The 21,047-nt window shown below is 45.1% G+C and overlaps 1 protein-coding gene across 1 annotated transcript in view; it reads right to left on the bottom strand.

The window, feature by feature from the left end:
• Positions 1-4,787: 4,787 nt before the first annotated feature.
• Map3k19 (mitogen-activated protein kinase kinase kinase 19) overlaps positions 4,788-21,047 on the bottom strand; it is a 34,717-nt gene continuing 18,457 nt past the window's right edge. Inside the window, exons 8-13 of the mRNA XM_051147301.1 lie at positions 19,818-20,056; positions 18,521-18,564; positions 11,706-14,105; positions 9,726-9,875; positions 6,404-7,101; positions 4,788-5,486 (exon numbers count right to left, since the gene is read on the bottom strand). Coding sequence (XP_051003258.1) covers positions 5,420-5,486; positions 6,404-7,101; positions 9,726-9,875; positions 11,706-14,105; positions 18,521-18,564; positions 19,818-20,056 — 3,598 coding nt within the window. The 3' untranslated portion in view covers positions 4,788-5,419. The remainder of the gene's footprint in view (positions 5,487-6,403; positions 7,102-9,725; positions 9,876-11,705; positions 14,106-18,520; positions 18,565-19,817; positions 20,057-21,047) is intronic.

Below are 21,047 nucleotides of genomic sequence, written 5' to 3' on the forward strand. Positions count from 1 at the left end.
AGTCTGCCTAGGACAGTTTGACTGGAGTCTGTGCTCTCCTTCATAGTTTAACCTCAAACTGACAATCACCACACAAACAGGGCTGGATATTATGCTTTTGTTTTTAATTAACCCTGTAGCCTGGGTTGGCTGGCCACAAACTCACTATGTAACTGAAACTGGCCTTGAGCTCATACCCACATTTCTCAAGTGCTGGGATTACAGACATGCACCATTGCATCTCACTTACTCTGCCTTTTAAACATCTTAGCTGCTCTGAGCTACTTCCTCTCGAGTTTTCCATTTGAAAGAGAATGAAAGCTACTCATAATTTTAATGAAGTAGAATTAGGAAGTTTGGGGCTGGAGAGATGGTTACTAGCATTGTCTGCTCTTCCAGGGGTCCTGAGTTCAATTCCCAGCACCCACACAGTGGCTTACAACAATCTGCTGCCCTCTTCTGAGATGCAAGTGGACATGGCAGATAGAGCACTCCTTTACATTAAAAAAAAAATATATATATATATATATATATATATATATATATATATATATATTTTTTTTTTTTTTTTAAAGGTGGCGTAGTGGTGCATGCCTTTAATCTCAGAATTTGGGAGGCAGAGGCAGGTGGATTACTGTGATTTTGAGGCCAGCTTGGTCTATAAAGCGAGTCCAGGACAGGCAAGGCTAACACAGAAAAACCCTATCTTGAAAAAACAAGAAATCAAAACTTAAATTCATTTCTTCTAACCTCTACATGTACTCTTTAGCATGGACATGCACACATAAGCATACAATGATAATATTTTTTAATTGCACTGGGCCCATTGTCTGTGTCAGAAATCTCAGTGCTGGGGAGTATCACCGACCAGCTAGTCTAGCCTGTTTAGTGAGTCCCAGACCAGTGAGGCACCTTGTGTCAAAAGTCAGGCAAATGGGGCTGGAGAGATGGCTCAGTGGTTAAGAGCACTGGCTGTTCTTCCAGAGATCCTGAGTTCAATTCCCAGCAACTCATAACCCTCTATAATGAGATCTGGTGCCCTCTTCTGGCTGACAGGCACACATGCAGACAGAACATTGTATACATAATAAGTACATCTTTAAAAAAAAAAAATCAGGCAGATGGCAACTGCAGGATATCAGCCAAATTTGCCCTATCTGCATAGCTACCTGCAGCCCCATAGAAAAATGCCTGAGAGTTAATGGTCTTTATTTGATCTTGGCCACAGAGTTGACAAAATTAAACATACTACCAGATATGTAGTCCCAGCACTCAAGAGGCAGAGGCAGGTGAATACGTTGAGTTTGACATCGGCCAGAGCTACAGAGAAATGCTGTCCTGAAAAAACTCAATAATGAAGTAAGGGTCTTTTTGTATGATTGTCTGAAAATGGCAACAGTTGGGTCTGGTGAAAAGGGCAAAGGCCAAGGAGGGAAGACATTGTTAACTGGGGAATGGACAGCTTTTCACACCATTAAAGGATACAGAATATAATTGATACTATTTCAAAACTGAATCCGTGGAAGAAGGTATGAGGGGGCCAGAGTTCCAACTTTTATAAGACTGGGTAGAAATCTTATTCCTACATATTAGTTGTGTAGCCTTGAAATGGGTGTGTGTGGGCGCACATGCATGCGCACCTGTGCCTATATATGTGGCATTCGGTACCTTAGTCATTGCTAGCTGCTGTATAATTTGAGACAACCTCACCGAGCTCAGAGCTCAGTCATTGGTTGTACTGACCGGCCCGTCAGTGATCCCCTACGATCCCTGTTGCCCTGCCTCAGCACAGGGGTTGAGAGTCCATGCCACCTTGCCCTGCCTCAGCACAGGGGTTGAGAGTCCATGCCACCTTGCCCTGCCTCAGCTCGGGGGTGAGAGTGCATGCCATCTTGCTGTGTTTCAGCACAGGGGTGAGAATGCATGCCACCTTGCCTGGTTTTTTTATCTGGGTGCTGTCTATCCAAATTCTTCATGTTTGTACAGCAAGCACCTTGCCCATTGGAGCCTTTTCCCCAGCCCTACCAAACGCTACTGAGGGTTTTTTATCTGAAACTGTCCAGTATTCTACATCAACAGATGTGGGGTATACTTATTAGCCAATTCATTTTGCTGTAGTCTTTAGCAATGAAAACATGTCTTGCACCCCACCCGTTCCCCAACGTTTTAACAGGCTTGAACAGAACTAATTAGTTACTGCAAAATTCAAACTTCCAGATTCAAATGAGTTCTGGAAATTCAACTTTTAAAAAATTACTGTTTTATTGTTTGGTTTGTTTGTTTTTGTTTTTTTGAGACAGGGTTTCTCTGTGTAGCCTTGGCTGTCCTGGACTCACTTTGTAGACCAGGCTGGCCTCGAACTCACAGTGATCCGCCTGCCTCTACCTCCCAAGTACTGGGATTAAAGAAATGCATCACCACACCAACTGAAAATACAGTTTTTTAAGCAATAGTTGTAAAGTTTAGTAGACAAAACATCAAAAATAGCCTACAAATGTAAAAGGGCTTATAATCTTGACAACTTTTCACGGTGTTTAGAAATGAAAAGACTTGAGTCAGGCGGTAGTGACACATGCATGTGGGAGGCAGAGGCAGGTGGCTCTCTCCTAAGTTTGAGGCCAGTATGGTCAACAGAGCAAGTTCCAGGACAGCCAGGGCCACACAGAGAAACCCCCCCCCCCCAAAAAAAAGCCAATAGTGGAATAACCGCAGTGGAGATGACGTCAAGCAAAGCAACCAAAAGACCTGTAACAAGCTTACGTGCTGTGCTGACTGTCCCCCCAGCTCAGCTACTTCTCCCTGCAATTGTGAACTGACTCACTGAAGGAACATGTCAAATCAGGTGACTAGGAAACCATCGGGAAAGCAGCCTAAAGTTTATGACCACACCTTAAATTGTTAAAGTATTTGAGCATTTTTTTTTTTTAAACAATCTAAGACCATTAGAAAGAGAACCAGCCGGGCAGGGAAACAGTAGACCTCAGCAGCTACTGGGAGGAGGGAGACTGGGAGAGAGAAAGTCATGCCTTTACAGTTGGGTGTGGGTGGGCAAGCAGCTGTCATCACAAGAGTCTCTACTGCTGTCATAAAACACCGTGACAACAGCAACTTAAGAAGAAGGGGTTTGTTTCTGCTTATATTGCTGTGTCACAGTCCTTCACTGAGGGAAGTCAGGAACACAAGGAGGGCAGGAAGCTGGAGGCAGTTGATGCACAGGCTGTAGAGAAACTCTGCTATCTTCCTTGCTCAGCCTGCTTTCTTATAGCACCTTGGACCACCACTCCTGGGGTGGCACCACCCACAATCGGAGGGACCCTCCCACGTCCGTCACTAAGAAAATACATTACAGACTGGCCTACAGACCAGTCTTGAGGCATTTTCTCAGTTGAGATTCCTTCTCAGGTGATTCTAGTTTGTATCAGATTGACATAAATCTAGCCAGTACAGAGGGGGCAGAGGGCAGGGGAGCATCTTCAAAGAAACAGTGAGAAAGCATCAAGGAAAGTGTATTAGCAAAAATACAAGCTGTGTGGTGGTGGTACAGCCTTTAATCCCAGCTCTCAGGAGGCAGAGACAGGTAAAGCTCTTGAGTTCAAGGCCAGCCTGGTCCACAGAGCAAGTTCCTAGTTAGGACAGCCAGGGCTACACAAGAGAAGCCCTGTCTCAACAAAACAAGCAGAAGAAAATTTGGTGGGAGTTTTTTTAACACTGATTTTTTTACCTATGTAAAAGTGCTTTTTAGTTCTGAGCCATCTCTCGAGCCTAAAAGTTACATTAAAAAACAAAAAACAAAAAAAACAAAAAACAAAACTAGAACTCTGGAAACCAGGCAGGCTGAGCAGTGAAGCTCTGTAGCCAGCTACCCAGCTGCGTGAAGACTTCTGCTTTCAGGGGCAGAAAGAATACACGGTCTGCAGCTCCTCTTGTTTTGTGTCCAGGAGTCCTGGATTCTAAGGTTATCGTGAGATTCAGCACACACACACACACACAGCACACACACACACACACACACACACACACACACACATACACACATTTCTGCCAGGTGGTTAGTTACACCTTCACAGTTAGCAATCCCTGGGGTTTCTCACCCTCCCCTCCCCACTTCATCTAGACTTTTTTTTTTTTTTTTTTTTTGCAAGAGTTAAGCCATGCTTGGCTGAGGAGATAACTCCATGCTTAAAGATCTCGGTGCACAAGCTTGAGGACCTGAATTCAGTCCCTGACACCTGTGCTGAAAATCACTGGGGAGGACCTGGAGGGGTGGCTCAGCACATAGCTGCTCTTGCAAAGGATCTGGGTGTAGTTCCGGGCACCCACATCAGTCACATGGCTCAAACTACCTGGGACTCCAGTTTCGAGGCATCTGATGTCACTTGGCTTCTATGGACACCTGCACTCACATGGTATGCATATATACACACTCAGACACACATAAAAGAAATCTTTTTTTTTTTTTTTTAAGAAAATCACTAGAAAGATGGAGACAGGAGGGTCCCTGGGGCTTGCTGGCCAGCCAGCTTAGCCAATGGGTGAGCTCCAGGTTCAGTGAAGAGACTCTGTCTCAAAAAGTAAAGTGGGGGCTGGAGAGATGGCTCAGTGGTTAAGAGCACCACCTGGTCTTCCAAAGGTCCTGAGTTCAATCCCCAGCAACCACATGGTGGTTCACAACCGTCTATAATGTTATCTAATGCCCTCTTCTGTGTGCAGGTGTACATGAAGGCAGAGCACTGTGTACATAATAATAAATAAATAAATCTTAAAAAAAAAAAGTAAAGTGGACAACAGAGGAAGATGCCAGATGTCAACCTCTGATTTACACATGTGCACACAAATAAGCACACACACAAAGAAACAACTATATCATCAGGCAAAATATGTGTGCAATTTATTTTAAACTATTAAACTAAGCTGGACGTGGTAGTGCACATCTTTAATCCCAACACTCTGAGATAGAAAGGCAGGTAGATCTCTGTGAGTTCGAGGCCAGCCTGGTCTACATAGTTCCAGAACAGCCAGGGCCATGTAGTGAGACTCTGTCTCAAAAAACTTAATAGAAGTCTTGGGAGGCAGAGGCAGGCAGATCGCTGTAAGTTCGAGGCCAGTCTGGTCTATAAAGTGAGTCCAGGACAGCCAAGGCTACACAGAGAAACCCTATCTCAAAAAACTTTTAAAAAATTAATAGAAGTATATAAAATAGAGATCTTGGGCAATCAAAGCTGTAAACACTGGAATGGGGCTTTTGGTATTTCTTTTTTAATATTTTGAAATTTTTCTTCTCATGCACATAAGACAGTCAGGCCTGAAATTTAAGGTCAGTATGTAACTAAAACTTTCCAATAGTGCTGCAGGATCTGGCTAAATAGAGCAGGTCCCTTAGCCATCATTTCCCACTGCAAAGCAGGGTGGTGGGAGTCTGGAGTGGGGCGTTGCTGTGTGTTTACTGGCTTCTCTTCAGGAAAGAGTGCGTCAGGAGCTGGAGAGCAGTAGGTCTCTCGTGCTGGTCCCTAAGGGAGAAAACAGGTTAGAAGCAGAACACAGTCATGTGACCACTACCAAGACCTCCTTGACTTGGATGCAGACTGAAGATGGAGACACAAGTAGGGCAGTGGTGGCGCACGCCTTTTATCCTAGCATTTGGGAGGCAGAGGCAGGCAGATCTCTGTGAGTTTGAGGCCAGCCTGGTCTACAGAGTGATTCCTGGAGAGCCGAGGGTACATACACAGAGAAACCCTGTCTTGAAAAACCAAAAAGGGAAGGAAGGAAGGAAGGAAGGAAGGAAGGAAGGAAGGAAGGAAGGAAGGAAGGAAGGAAGGAAGGAAAAATAATTGCTTTTGAAAAAGGACTATGCTTCAGTTCCCAGTACCCATGTTGGGTGGGTCACAACCACCTGTAACTCCAATGCTAGGAAATCTGATGCCCTCTTCTAGTCTCCTCCAGCATCTCTACATGTGCAACACACACACACACACACACACACACACACACACACACATACACAGAGCACTCGGGAGGCAGAGGCAGGTGGATCACTGTGAGTTCGAGGCCAGCCTGGTCTACAAAGCGAGTCTAGGACAACCAAGGCTACACAGAGAAACCCTGTTTCAGAAAAAAAAAAAAAAAAAAAAAAAAAACCCTACAAACAACAACAACAAAAAAGAGTGGGGATTTATACTATTTGGATGTATCTGTTTGTTGAGACAGGATTTCTTGTATCCCATGGTGACCTTGAACTCCTGAGCGCTGAGGCTACAGGCATCCAGCATGCCCTGTTTATGCTGTGCTGGAGACTGACCAGGGCAAACACTCTGTCTGCTTAGCTGCATCTCCAGCTCCTGACACAGCCCTTTGAATGGGCCATACATCATAAAGGAAATAGCTGCTTCGGGTCTCTGGGCATCTTCTCCTTCTTCGATGTTCTTACCTGGTCAGGCACAAGCGCACAAAGTCTGCAGCAGGTTCTGAGAATCGGTCAGGTAGAGGAGGCATTAGGCCTCTGTGGGCTCCAATGTAAAACATGGCTGCCATCCTATCCATGGACGCCAGAGGAGGCTTCCCTGTAGCCATCTCAAACACGGTGCAGCCAATGCTCCATATATCCGATTTCCTTCCATAGCCAGACTCATTGATGACCTCAGGGGCCATCCAGTATGGAGTTCCACGCATGGACTTCAGCATGTCACTGTGGGTACCATTGAAGCCTGCCCAGGCCAAACGCTTGGCACAGCCGAAGTCGATCAGCTTTATTACGCCAGTTGGCATGAGCATGATGTTGTTTCCCTTGATATCTCGGTGGACGACACAGTTCTCATGGAGATAAGCAACGCCTTGCAGAATCTGCCTTGTGTATTTACAGAACACCGTCTCGGGCAGTGGCCCGAAACGGTTTATAATACTAGAGATGGAGCCGCCGGGGACAAATTCCATGAAGATGCTCACGGTGTCTTCCTCCAAGCATGTCCCTATATAAGCCACTATGTTTACATGCTTCAGTGCCTTCAGCAAATCCACTTCCTCCTGCAGTTTCCGGTACTCCTTCTCAGTAGCCAACTTATCAGAAGTATCCAGGGCCACCTGCTTTACAGCTATTAGCTGCCCTAGGCTAGTAAGCCCGCAGTAAACCTACAAACAAGCCGATACATACTGTTAATTTTAGGGTAGAATAACATGTTCAAAAGCGGTGGCGCACACCTTTAATCCCAGGCAGATCGTTATGTGTTTGAGGCCAGCCTGGTCTACAAAGCAAGTCCAGGACAGCCAAGGCTAACACAGAGAAACACTGTCTTGAAAAGAAAAACAAACAAACAAACAAAAAACAAAAGTGTCTCTCCTCCACTTCCCAAACACCTTTTGTCCTCTAAATCAGTCCATCCCCAACTGAATGACACGTAGTTACGCAAACTCTTGCATTCACGGGAGCCTAGATGGCGATGAACAATCATGATGAATAGATAACGTAATTGAATTATTGTCACATGATTTTATCAACACAAACTCTGGCTTCATCATTCCCCCAGCCACCATGTATTTTTCGTTAAGTTGTATGGTTTTTCCCCCTTGCTTCTCGTTCTTGTTTGTTTGTTTTGTTTAAGTTGGGCATCTTGGCACACGACTTTATCTCAGCACATGGAAGGCAGTAATAGGGAGGTCTCTGTCAGTTCCAGGACAGACTGGTCTATACAGTGCCAGGTCAGCCAGGGCTACCCTGTCTGAAATTAATTTTACTTTTATTTATGTAATTACGTATGTATGTTATTTAGGTGTATCTCCTTGTATGTGTCTGGCCAGAAGAGGGTGTTGGATCACAGAGAGCTGTACTTATAGGTGGTTATAAGCTGCCCCGTGTGGATAGGTGCAAGGAAGGGAGCTCAAGTCCCTAGAAAAGCAGGGAGTGCTTTTAACTGATAAGCCATCTCTCCAGCCCTTCTCTTGTTTGTTTGTTTGTTTGTTTGTTTGTTTGTAAAGACCCCATCTCATGTAGCTCAGGATGCCCCCAAATTACTTTGCAGCTGAAGATAACCCTGAGCTCCCAATCCTTCTGCCTTCATCTCCCATATCACTGCACCCAGCAGACGTAAAATGTATGTGTGTAGCCATGTGCACATGGAAGCCAGAGATGGACATTGGATTTCTTTCTCAGTTGTTGCTCCTTCTTTGAGACAGAGTCTCTCTTTAAACCTAGAGCTCTCCAACTAGCTAAGCCTCTGAGCCCTGGGGACCCTCCTATCTTTTTGTCCCTTGTGCTGAGATTTCAGGTGCATGCTACAGCACCTAGTCTCTATAGAGGAGGTAAGGATCAAACTCAGGTCCTCATGGTTGCAGAACAGGTGCTTTATGAACTGAGCCATTCCTCTAGCTCCCTATTCCTTTTCCTGGTTTTTTTCTTTTCTTTTTTGTTTTGTTTTGTTTTTCAAGACAGGGTTTCTTTGTATAACACTCTTGGCTGTCCTAGACTCACTTTGTAGACCAGGCTGGCCTCAAACTCACAGGGATCTGCCTGCCTCTGTCTCCCTGAGTGCTAGGATTAAAGGCTTGCGCCGCACTTTTTCTTATCTGTAAAACTGACACAACATTTGCCTCACACATTTCTCTGAAGAGAATATCAGATGCCGGTCTGGGAAAGCTCCTCGGGGCCAACTCAGACCTAAAGTTCTCCAGAAAGAGGAGGCAGAGCCACCAATCACCCTGTAATGTGCACCAAGTTTTTGTTTTGTCTTACCTTCTTCTGGCTTTCCCCAAGAGACTCCTTAAGTCTTAGAGGCTCCGGTCTGTCTCAAGGCCAGTCTTTGTTGTCGTTATTCTTTGTTTTTTAAGACAGTCTTTCTCTGTGTAGCCCTGGCTGTCCTGGAACTACCTCTGTAGACCAGGCTGGACTAGACCTTACCGAGATCCTCTTGTTTCTGCCTCCTGAGTGCAGTCTTTTCTTCACCTGTCTATTCAAATACTCTTTAGACCACCAAACTTTAGGGGGGTCACTTATGCAATTCACAGGACACAAAGAACAGCATTTGAGATTGCCCCTGAGTAGAAAGCACCCTGGATTCCAGTGCTATTTTGAGCTTCTGGTGGGCAAGATCGCCCCCATCCTCCATGGCTCAGGATGATGGTTAATATTGACTGTCAACTTGACAGAATCTAGATCCATCTAGGAGACACACACATCTGGGCATGTGAGAGAGTCTCTAAATTAAGTTAACTGAGGGCAGCACCATTCCATGAGCCAGGGGCCTGGACTGAGTGAAAACAAGAAAGTGAGCTACGTATGAGCGCTCATCTCTCTTCTTCCTGACTCTGGATGCTGTGTGAGCAGCTGCCTCACACTCCTGCTCCCAGGCCTTCCCACCAGGATGGACTGTGTGACCTCAAACTGTGAGCCAGAATAAACCATTGTTTCTGTAAGTTGCTTGTCAGGTATGGAAGTGATGAGAAAGGTGGCTACTACAGGGCATGAGCTGGGAGTGAGGAGAGGATAGAGTGCAATGGGTCACTGCCTGAGAGCAGGAGCCCAGGGGGGCCTGGAAGACAGCAGATCTTGAGGAAATGGTTAAGTCTCTAAAACCACTTGTGCCAACATCAAACCACCTCCACGCCTTCCAAATGCATAAAACAAGAAACATCCTACCCCTAAAGCAACTTTGGGTTTCCTCTGTGACTTCCATCTGCAAATGTTCTAAGTACAGACAGTAGGGAAGAGAGGTCAGGACAGGTGAAGAATCCTAGGATCTCAGGGTTCAAGGCTGACTTACTGTGCCATAGGCTCCTCTCCCAAGGATCTCACCCTTGGTCCAGAATATAGCCTCTTCATGTTTTAAACTCTTGTCAGAAAGTGTCTTCTTTTCGTTTGAGTTTAAAAAGTTTTCTTCCTTGTCATATATCCTGAATCCATTAATACACCTCTGGGGAAATGAGGGGAAATAATCATCATTAAACTCTGATTTGTTTTGGAGAGTTGAGAACATAAGAGATCTGCTGCCTCTCTTTCTCCTCCTCCTCCTCCTCCTCCTTTATTGAGATAAGGTATCAGGTAGCCCAGGCTGGCCTCCAACTTACTATGAAACCAAGGATGACCTGGAACTTCTGGCCCTACTACCTTTATGTCCCAAGTGCTGTGATTACAATGTGCCACCATACCTACATGCAGCCCATATAACCTGTATGCAGCCCAGGACACCTGCATGAAGCCCAGGACACCTGCAGCCCAGAACATCTGCAGCCCAGAACACCTGCAGCCCAGAACACCTGCAGCCCAGGACACCTACATGTGTACAGCCCAGGACACCTGCATGCAGCCCAGAGCACCTGCATGCAGCCCAGAACATATGCATGCAGTCAAGGGTAGCTATGAATATATGTGGTCCAACACGAAATCATAAACTTACTTCAAATATCATGAGTTTTGTTGCTTGGTTTTGGCTTTTGGTTTTTCTTTTTTGGTAAAGCAATTGTGAGGTTCTAGAGTTGCCTGGCAAGCTTTGCCTGTAACTGGTGATCACTAAAAATTATCTGCCATTGATTGAAAATGTCATCATTGAACAAAATACTGACCAACTAAAGTAAATACTTCTGCCTTGTTAATTCGCTCCAGGTAATCTCAAACTAGAGAATCAAACTAGCTAAATTCCAGAAGATCATGGTGATCCCTGAGGATTCGGCTCAATAGCTAGAGAGTGCCTGCTTTGCATTCACAAAGCCTTGGGTTCCATCCACAGCTCTACATACACCTGGCAAAAAACAGGACAATTGGAAGTTCAAGGTCATCCTTGGCTACATATGAGTTCAAGGCCAGTCTGGGCTACCTTGTCACAAAGAATGAAAAGGGCATAGTAAAAAGTCATAGCCTGGAAATCAAGAGACCTGGATCCTAACTTTGCCTAACAAACCACAAGACCTTGAAGAAATTACTAGTGTTTATAATTCCTTGTTTGAAAAATAAAGATTTTAGGTACATAAATAAAGACTCAACAGTGGTTCTCAACTTGTGGGTTATGACCCCCATTGGGAGCATATATCAGACATCCTGCATTCAGATATTTACATTACAACTCACAACAATAACAAAATCACAGTTATGAAGTATTGTCAAGCCAGGTGATGGTGGCGCACATTTTTAATTCCAGCACTTGGGAGGCAAAGGCTGGCGGATATCTATGAGTTCAAAGCCAGCCTGGTCTTCAGAGCTAGTTCCAGGACAACCAGGGCTGCACAGAGAAACCCTCTCAAAAACACCAAACAAACAAATGAAATGATTCTATGGTTGGAACTGCATTAAAAGGTCACAGCATTAGGAAGGCTGAGAACCGCTGATCCAGTGGGAGGAGGCACCAAGCCTGACAATCTAAGTCTGATCCCAGGAACTGAACTGGTAGAAGGAGGATACCAAAGATACCCAATAGGTATCCTCTGACCTCCACCTTTATGCCATGTCATATGTGTCACACACACACACACACACACACACACACACACACACACTACATTTAATTAAAAATAAGGGTTTTGGCCAGGCGTGGTAGCACACACCTTTAATCCCAGCATTTGGGAGGCAGAGGCAGGCAGATCTCTGAGTTCAAGACCAGCCTGGTCTACAAAGGGAGCCCAGGATAGCCAAGGCTACACAGAGAAACCCTGTCTTGAAAACAACAACAACAATAACAACAACAACAAAAGGTTTTTGAACCAGATTGTCTCTAAGGTCCCAGTGCACCTCTGATTCTAACCGGACCAACCTGTAGTTTGACATTTGTTGTCTGTCTGTCCAACTCTTCGATGGTATCGATGGCATTACCTCTCCTACTGAAGACAAGATTCTGGTTTTTGGCATCCGCCTCATTTGTCATTATTTGGCAAGAGCTGTTATCTTTCTCGTCAAGAGCTAACAGCTCTTCAACTAGACAACCTAGTAACTCATCTGTCAGTTCTTCATTCTTTCCTGGGTCTAAGATTTCTTGGGAAATCTTTCCCAGTGTTTGATATGTGACAGAGTTATTTTCTAAGCTATCCTGATCCAAAGAGTGTGTCCAGTGTGGCTTTGTAGGGGAGGGTGCACTTTCTGGATTCTCCTGGAAAGGGAAATTCGAAAAGCTCACAAGTGTCTCAGGCTTATCTGAAAGGCTATCAAACTCTAGGTAACCCATGAACATCTGATCAGCACCGAGTTTGTCAAGAGAGTCTACATACTGCATTTTTGGTGACACGCGTTTGCCTGAACTCTGCTCACTGAGCACAGCCCAGCTGTCTTCGGAAGGGACAAGCGGGGTTTCGTGGTGCGGTCCTTCAAGCTCTTTCAGATCTCCGAGGCTTTGAGAAAGTATGTCATCGTTAAGACTGTCCTCTTCCTCAGCACACCCGTCTGGGAAGATTTCCTCAACAATGCATAGATCAGAGACAGCGGGGCTCTCCTTCTGTTCCGGGGACTGCTCAGGGATCAGGGACAAGTTCGTGAGACGAGCTGCATCTTTGGAAGACAGAAAATCATTTCCTGAAGGTTTGATCTTCCAATCTGGTTCTGAAACAGCATCCTCTGTGTGGCTACCCACAGCCTTGCCACCCTTTTCTTTAGAAATTAGTCCCCTGTGCTTTTGCTTGAGACCAAGCGAAGGCTTTGGGGGTTTAACGTGTGGTCTCTTCTGAAGAAGTCTTGCTCTGCCATGGCTGCTTCTGTCACTTTGGGAAGACTGACATTTAGTGACAACACATCGGCCAGATGGAGCTGTGCATATCTCACGGTTAAATCTGTGTTCGTGCCTTTCTGCCTCTCGGATGTGACTATAAATAGGAGTTCCAAACATCTCATAGATCCCTGGTCCATTGGAGGCTGAATTGATTTCTCTGAACATGTCGCTGTACTTCAAATCCAGGAAATGCAGTCTTGGATCTGTTGTTTCAACTGAGAGGGGAGCGCCTGGCTTTTTTATGCCTGAGCTTTTACAGATTCGAGGGAATGCTTGCTTTTTAGGTTTCTTCTTTTCTGTCGGAGACGCTCTCCTTTGAAACTTGGGTGACAGATGAGGTCGGGGGTCCATATGTTCCAAAGCAGGGAAAACTTGAGTCTTGACGCTGTTTTTGTGCATGCTGGGTTTAATGGAAGCTTGGGTGGGAACTGTGAGATTAGGAGGTGGTCTGTTTCTGGCCTTGGTCCTTGAATCCAGCTTGCTTCTGTGAGTGGTTGTCTGGACTTTTTTGTGCTCTTGTTGAGCAAGTATGTTAAGGTTATTGCTGTTCTGCACCATGTGCTTTCTCTTTTGGAGGTTTGGTTTGCTTCTAGCTGGTCCCTTGGGTGTCCCCTCTCCAGGGAATGTAATGTGGATAAGTGGCATGACCCCAGTTGCTTCTGGTTGGGTTGCTTCCTCTACTGGTCCTTTTCCGTTCTGTCCCATGTCTCTAAGGCCTTCCAGGAGCTCTTCGGCAGAGCCGTCAGAGTTCACACTGGGAGTGAGGTTAAGAGCACTAACCTCTTCCAACACCGCGTCTGGTTCCATCGCTCCAGCTTTATGTACAGAATTGCTTTTGGAATCAGGAACTTTCTCATTTCGGATCTCTTTCCCCTCGGCTGGGGTGATTGCTGAATTTGGGGCTTCCTGGAGCTTGCTGAGAGTGGGGTACTCAACTTCTGAATCTTGTTCAAATGCTCTGGCCGTAGAACCCTCTTTTTTTCTTGGTGCAAGGTATTGGGAGTCCTCGCCCCCTTTTCTCACTTCACTATCCTTTTCCCTGTCTGTGTGAGTATTGTCTTCCTTGTCGCTCTCATAGGAAACCAAAGACGGCCCTTCTGCAAAGCAATAGGTTTCGGTTTTGCCCCATCCTTCCATTTCCTGGGATGGCCAACTCTCAGCCACTCCCCCCTGTTTCCTGGGATGGTTCACCTTCCGGAAAGAGCACATGTTTCTAGACCAAATGGCACTGTCAGAAACCCTAAGGGTCTGCTCTGCTGGTCCTTCCCACATGACTCCTTGATGGGTCTTTGATGACGTAAACTCAGCTGATTGGCTAAGAGGCTCCAGGAGCTTATGTGTAGAGAGGGTGGGGCTCAGGACTTTTCTCTCCCTGTGTGTTGGGAATTTGTGGCTTTTTTCCATACCGAAGACACAAGATCTCATGGGCAAGAGTGACAGTGGTGGCAGAGGGAACTACAAGAGAAAGAAAATAATGAATACATAAAAATATCTAAGCACCATGTTCACTGTTTTTCTGTTTGTTTGGTTTGGGTTTGGGGTTAGTTTGGTTTTGTCAAGACAGGGTTTCTCTGTGTAGCCCTGGATGGCCTGGAATTTTCTCTGTAGACCAGGCTGGCCTTGAACTCAGAGATCTACCTGCCCCTGCGTCCAGAGTGCTGGTGGAGATTGCGGTGGTCTGAACAGGAATGGCTCCCATAGACTCATGGATTTGCATGCTTGGCCTATAGGGAGTGACACTATTAGGAGGTGTGCCTGTTGGAGTAGGTGTGGCCTTGTTGGAGAAAATGTGTCACTGTAGGGACAGGCTTTGAGGTCTCATAGGCTCAAGCTATGCCCAGAGTGGCTCACAGTCTCCTTTTGCTGCCTGTGGATCGAGGCATAGCTCCTTCTCCAGCTGCCCGCTTGCTCCGATGTTTCCTGCCATAATAATAATAGACTAAACCTCTGTAAACCAGCCCAAATTAAATGCTTTCCTTTAGGAGAGTTGCCATGGTCATGGTGTCTCTTTACAGCAATAGAACCCTAACTAAGGCAGAGGTCAAACCCCGGACCTGTGCATACTGGGCAAGTGCTCTGCCACTTATGTGCACACAATATGTCAAAAGGCCTGAAAGGTCACAATTGTTAAAACCACAGTCTGGAACTGGTTATGGAGCCAGTTAGTAGAGTGCTTGTCACCTTGGTTTGATCCCCAGCTGGGTACCATGTATACACCTGTATTCCCCATGCTATGGAGGTAGACAGGAGGATCAGAAGTGTAAGGTCATAGACTGCATGGCCTGGGTGAGAGAACTTGCCCATAAACACATGCATACATACATACATACATACATACATACATACATACATACATACATACCAGAAATAAAATAAAGCCAGGTGCAGTGGTGCACTCCTTTAATCCCAGCCCTTGGGAGTAAGAGGCAGGAAGATCTCTGTGAGTTCGAGGCCAGCCTGGTCTACAAAGTGAGTTCCAGTACAGCCAGGGCTCTTATTACACAGAGAAACCCTGTCTCAGGAACAAACAAACAAACAAAAAACCACAAAACCAAAAAAGCCCAAAAACCTAAATCAGGAGCAGCAAGATAGCTTGGCAGGTAAAGGCAGCTGCCACCAAGCCTAATGACCTAACTTTCATTCCTGGGGACCCACATGGTGGAAGGAAAGAGCTGACTCTCCCAAATTGTTCTCTCTCTCAAAAATAAGTTTCAAAGCCTGGCTCAGCAGTATAGCATATGTTAGCATACCTGACTCTAGGTTGGATTCCCCAGCACTAAAAATAGGGGCAAGGGAGTGAAACAATACAAAATAACTAAAATATCATTCTTAGTACCTTTTCAGAGCCAAGATTAAGTGACTTTTTAAAAAAATATTTATTTATTAATACATATACAGTCGTGGTTGCTGGGAATTGAAGTCAGGACTTCTGGAAGAGCAGACTTAACCTCTGAGCCATCTCTCTAGCCCAGATTAATAATTAGGTGTTGTAGCGATGGCTCAGAAGTTAAGGACCTAAGTTTGGTTCACAGCATCCATGTTGGGCAGCTCATGGCTGCCTGTAAATCCAGTTCCAGAGGACCTGGTGCGCAGACATACATGCAGACAAAACACTCATATTTACCAAATGTTTAAAAAAATTTAAGCTAAAATTTATATGTCAATACTCATGGTTATATACAGTATTTATGTGGGTGTTTGTTTGGTTTTGGTTTTTTGTTTGTTTGTTTGCTTGCTTGCTTGCTTGGTTTTCTTTGATTTTTTAAGAGAGGGTTTCTGTGTGTAGCCTTGGCTGTCCTGGAACTCACTCTGTAGACTGGCCCAGAACTCAGAGTTGCACCTGCCTCTGCCTGCTGAGTGCTAAGACTAAAGGCATGCACTTCAATCAAATTCAGAGATCCAATTGTTTCTTCAAAGTGTGGGCCACCATGCACAGCTTAAGTGTTAAATTTCAAGATGAGAAATATTTTATTTCTCTTCCTTTCTGTTTCCATAGGATTGGTTAAAATGTTTAAATTCCTCTTGAGAGCCATTTAAACTTGTTCTTCTATGCACTTTCAGGGTCCATGCAGGACTGGGGGCACTCATCGCTGTTTGGCTGAATCCTGTCATTGGGAATGGGCTTAGCCATGCTGAGGGCTTTGTAGGCACTCAGTTGCTACTGTTTGCTTAGAATGTTGAAAGCTCTGGATCCAATCCCCAGCAGCCCATAGGCTGGATGTGGTAGTGCATGCCTCTGATCCCAGGACTCTGGAGGTGGAGGGCAAAGGATCAGGAAATCAAGGTCATCCTCAGCTACACAGCAAGCTTGACGCCAGCCTGAACTGCGTGGCCATCTCAAAACAAATAAACAAACAAACAAAAAACCAAGTAAAACCTCAATAGCTTTATTAAAAAAAAAAAAAAACCAAAACATTTGTTTAATGTGTATGGGTATTTTGCCTGCATGTATGGATATGTACCATGGTGTTTGTTGGATCACCTGGAATGGAGCTACAGATGGTTGTGAGCTGCCATATGGATAGTAAAAACTGAACCCAGGTCCCCAAGAGTCATAAGTGCTCTTAAACACTGAGCCAGCTCTCCAGACTTCTCAATAGTTTTTCATCGCCTTTGCCCTCCAACTATTTCAACTTCAGCTAGTTTTAATTAGTACTAACTAACCTCTAGAGGGCAGTGTAATGCAAAGGATAGCATTCAACTTTGTGCTATAAAGTCCTTAAGTGCATGAGGTTTTGTTTTGTTTCTTTTCTGTGGCCTTTTCTTATGTATACAGACTCTGTACCTAATCATATAAGATTATTTATAGACATGAACATTATGCATAGTGACTGGGAGCTATAACTTGAATTTTCAGTTGCCAGCTAGGTGCAAGTAGGAAGGGGAAAAAAAATCCAGATACTAGAAACTCTGGTGTTAGGGGATACATAACTCCCTCAATCTTATTGCCCGAATTTCTTTCCCATTTCTCAAAAACCGGAAGTGAAGAATGATGAGGCGGCTCAGTCAGTGAGGTACTTGTCTTGGGAGTAAAGACACCTGAGTTAAGTTCCCAGTCCTCTCCCCCCCACACACACATTTAAAAAGCTAGCTGTGGTGGAACAAGTTTGGAATCCCTGCATTGGGGAAGTAAAACAGATGGATCCCTGGAGTCTGCTGGATGATTACTCTAGTGTGATTGGCCAGTGAGAGACTCTGTCTCAAAAAGCAACTGGGACAGTGCCTGGGAAACAAGTGCACAGGTGTCACCCACGTGCTGATGCAGAGGTGTGCACAGATAGCACTCCTGCGGGTGCACAGGTCTGCGCAGGTGTCATTCATGTGCTGATGCACAGGTGTGCACAGGTGTCACTCACGTGCTGATGCAGAGGTGTGCACAGATAGCACTCCTGCGGGTGCACAGGTCTGCGCAGGTGTCATTCATGTGCTGATGCACAGGTGTGCACAGGTGTCACTCACGTGCTGATGCAGAGGTGTGCACAGATAGCACCCTGTGGGTGCACAGGTCTGCGCAGGTGTCATTCGTGTGCTGATACACAGGTGTGCACAGGTGTCACTCATGTCCTGATGCACAGATGTGTACAGGTGTCATTCATGTCACTCATGTGTTGATGCATAAGTGTGCACAGGTGTTTTTATGTAGCCTGGGGCACTGAAGGCCAAGAGAGCTGAGAAAACCAAAGAATGACAAGTATCTTTCCAAAAGCTTTACTTTTACATTACAGAAGCAGGAAAAACTCTCTACCCATGGGGGTGGGAGGTGAATTGCAAAGAATTACCTGGGATTTGGACAAACATAAGAGGTGAGTAATGTGTGGCCCACACCTTTAATCCCAGCACTTGGGAGACAGAGGCAGGCAGAACCCGTTCTATGTTAATTCAAGCCCAGCCATGATTACATAGTGAGACCCTGTCGCCGAAACTTAAATATGGAAATAAACAAAGAAACAGACAAAGAATTGAATGAAAGAAAACTAAGAGACCTGTCCAGCTCATACCCAACGGGCAGGAGACTGCCCAGAGAAGCAACTCAACAGAAAGGATGATTTTCCCATGAATAATTGGCTTCTCCATAAAATAGTCATCAATTTTTCTTCTTCTCCACAATATTATTTCTGGAGATTTGACTATGGAGAGTTTTCAGGAACTTGCTGGTGATGGGTTGTTTTGGGTTTTTTTTGTTGTTGTTGTTGTTGTTTGTTTTGATTTTGTTTTGTTTGAGTCAGGGTTTTCCTGTGTAGCCCTGGCCATTCTGGAACCTATTCTACAGACCAGGCTAGCCTTGAACTCACAGAGATCTTCCTGAGGCATGTGCCACCACTGCCCTTATTGATTTTTAATTAAGTCAAAAATGAGAGAACTCATCTTACCTCATTTCTTCGGCTACTGCATCTCATGTCAGAGGTAGGATATTCTATAAACCAAACAAATGAACAGGAATTGGTGGTCTTAGTAGTAGCATGGAGAGTTTGTGGATTGAACAATGTCGATACTAAAATATGTGGGAAATTATTTCAAAATATGTTTTTATCCTGTGGCAATGGAAGGATTTCAGAGAACCTCAGGCCAAAACCACCAGAAGGGGATGTTGTGGGTTTGTTTGTTCATTTGTTTTTGAGTCCTGGTCTTCTGTAGGCTGCCCTTGAATCCCCTAGGTAGCCAAGGGTGACCTTGAACTTCCAACCGCCCTGCCTCCACCTTTTGAGGGTTAGGATTACAGGTATGTGATTTTATGCCCAATTCAGTGCTGGGAACCAAAGCCAGAGCTTTGTATATGCTAAGTAAACAGTCTACCAACTTGGTCACCTGCCACCTCCTACACTAGCTTCTTTTTTCCTCCTGTCCATGAAATACTCCTCCCTGAAACACACATAGAATGAATTTCCTCTTCTTCAGTCATATGCTCAAGATGCCTTCATTACTGTCATCATTATTATTACTACAATTAGTGCACCTGTGTGTGCATGTGTGCGTGCACAAGAGGCAAAGACATCTTTATTCCATGATGTTTGTAGCAGTCAGAGGACACACACAAATATGTAGGCACCGTTGTCCTACCTTTAATCCCAGGTTTGAAACAAGACCCCTCACTAGTCTGGAACTTGTCAAGTTGGCTTCCGGCCAGTGAACCCCAGGGAATCTTCCAGAATCAGCCACCCCTGGGCTGTGGTGACAAGCACATGTCATCATATCTGGCTTTCCCCCCCCCCCCCCGCCCCTTCTTAACATGGGTTCTGGGGAACTGAACTCAGATCCTTGTGCTTGCAAGCACTTTACTGACTGAGTTATCTCTCCAGCACCACTGTAGAGTTAAATGCTCAACTTAATGTATTTTCTCAGAGGGGGGGAATAGGGTGAAAGTGGGAGGGAGGGAGGAACGGGAGGATACAAAGGATGGCATAACAATTGAGATGTAATCTGAATAAATTAATTAAATAAAAAATGTTTTCTCTTATTGGTGGTTTCTAGATTTTAATAGAGATACATAAAATCATATATGTAAATATGGCGTGAACAGAAAAGTAAAATTGTTTAGGGAACAATGGGCGCTATTAGGAAGGGGGAGGGGTGAGAAGACCGAGAGCACGAGGGAGAATGTGCTCGCCATACAGTACGTACCTGTATGGCACCTTTACAAGTAAGTACTTAAACAAATGCTTGACTCACCATCAGGTTTTCTTTGCTGCACTTTCACAGCATGAGGAGCCTCCTCTCTGGCTGCAGAGCCAGGGCAGGATGGTAACATAGGCGTGTTCGTACCAGAGAGGTCCTCAGAACTTCCTGCTGTCTTCGGAAGTGGAGGCCACGTGGTTAACATTTTTACCGTGAAGTCTGCCATCTCCACGTCATTTGGTGGAGAGACCGGATATGTTTGTCCCCACTCCCGATGGGCTGAAGCCACCTGACTGAAAGGGCAGAGATGGAAACAACTCATTTTCTGGTATAGTTCAGATCTCAGATGGTCCCTTGGTGTTAAAAATTTGGTCCCTAACGTATGATAGTATTGGCAGAGGTAGCACATAATGGAAAGAAATTAATTCGTTGGGAGAATGCCCTGGAAGGGGGTTTTGGAACCCAACACTACCCTGTTGGCATAATGTTACTTTGAACTATATAAAGATTATTCTTGTAGTATTCAAATGCTGATTTCTCTGCCCCCATATGTGGTTGCAATCTGGGATATGACATTGTGATGTTTATTTTAAGAATCTCCTGTCTCAAGTTTATGTAAACATTGCTCTCCATTTATTCTCTGATTTCTCAATAAAGCTGATCAGCCAATAACTGAGCAGAAGAGAGAGAATACATCTGGACTTCCATTTCTTACAAGGTGAGGGGTGAAGATTCATTTGGCCATTTTTTTCATCATCTGATCAATGGACAAAAGATTGTGCTACCAAATTACAACTTTGCAATGCTCACCCTCATGTTCTGTTCTGTACTAACAATATTTTTGCTGGCTATGAAGCTACAGAACCACATTTTGTAGAGCATTTTTCTGGAGCATTGCAGATGTGCTATGGCCCTGGATTCAAATCAGACCTTCAGCCTGTTTCATGTGTGTGTGTGTGTGTGTGTGTGTGTGTGTGTACACGCGCGCATGTATGTGTCTGTCTGTCTGTCTCTGTGTGTGTGTGTCTGTCTGTTTCTGTGTGTTACCCCACTGTGTGCAGGTGCATTTGCCAATGTACACTCATGTGGAGGCCAGTGGAGGGCACTGGGTGTCCCACTCTTACCTTCTGGTAGGCTGGCAGCCAGCAAGACCCAGCAATCCTCCTGTCTCCACTTTCCCACAGGTTATACGCACAAGCATACCCATACAAAGCACTTTACATAGATGCTGGGGATTTGAACTCTGATCCTTATGCTTGCACAGAAAATGTTCTTTCTAGCTGA

This window comes from Acomys russatus, chromosome 6 (assembly GCF_903995435.1).
Source record: "Acomys russatus chromosome 6, mAcoRus1.1, whole genome shotgun sequence".
In the NCBI taxonomy this organism is placed as follows: domain Eukaryota; kingdom Metazoa; phylum Chordata; class Mammalia; order Rodentia; family Muridae; genus Acomys; species Acomys russatus.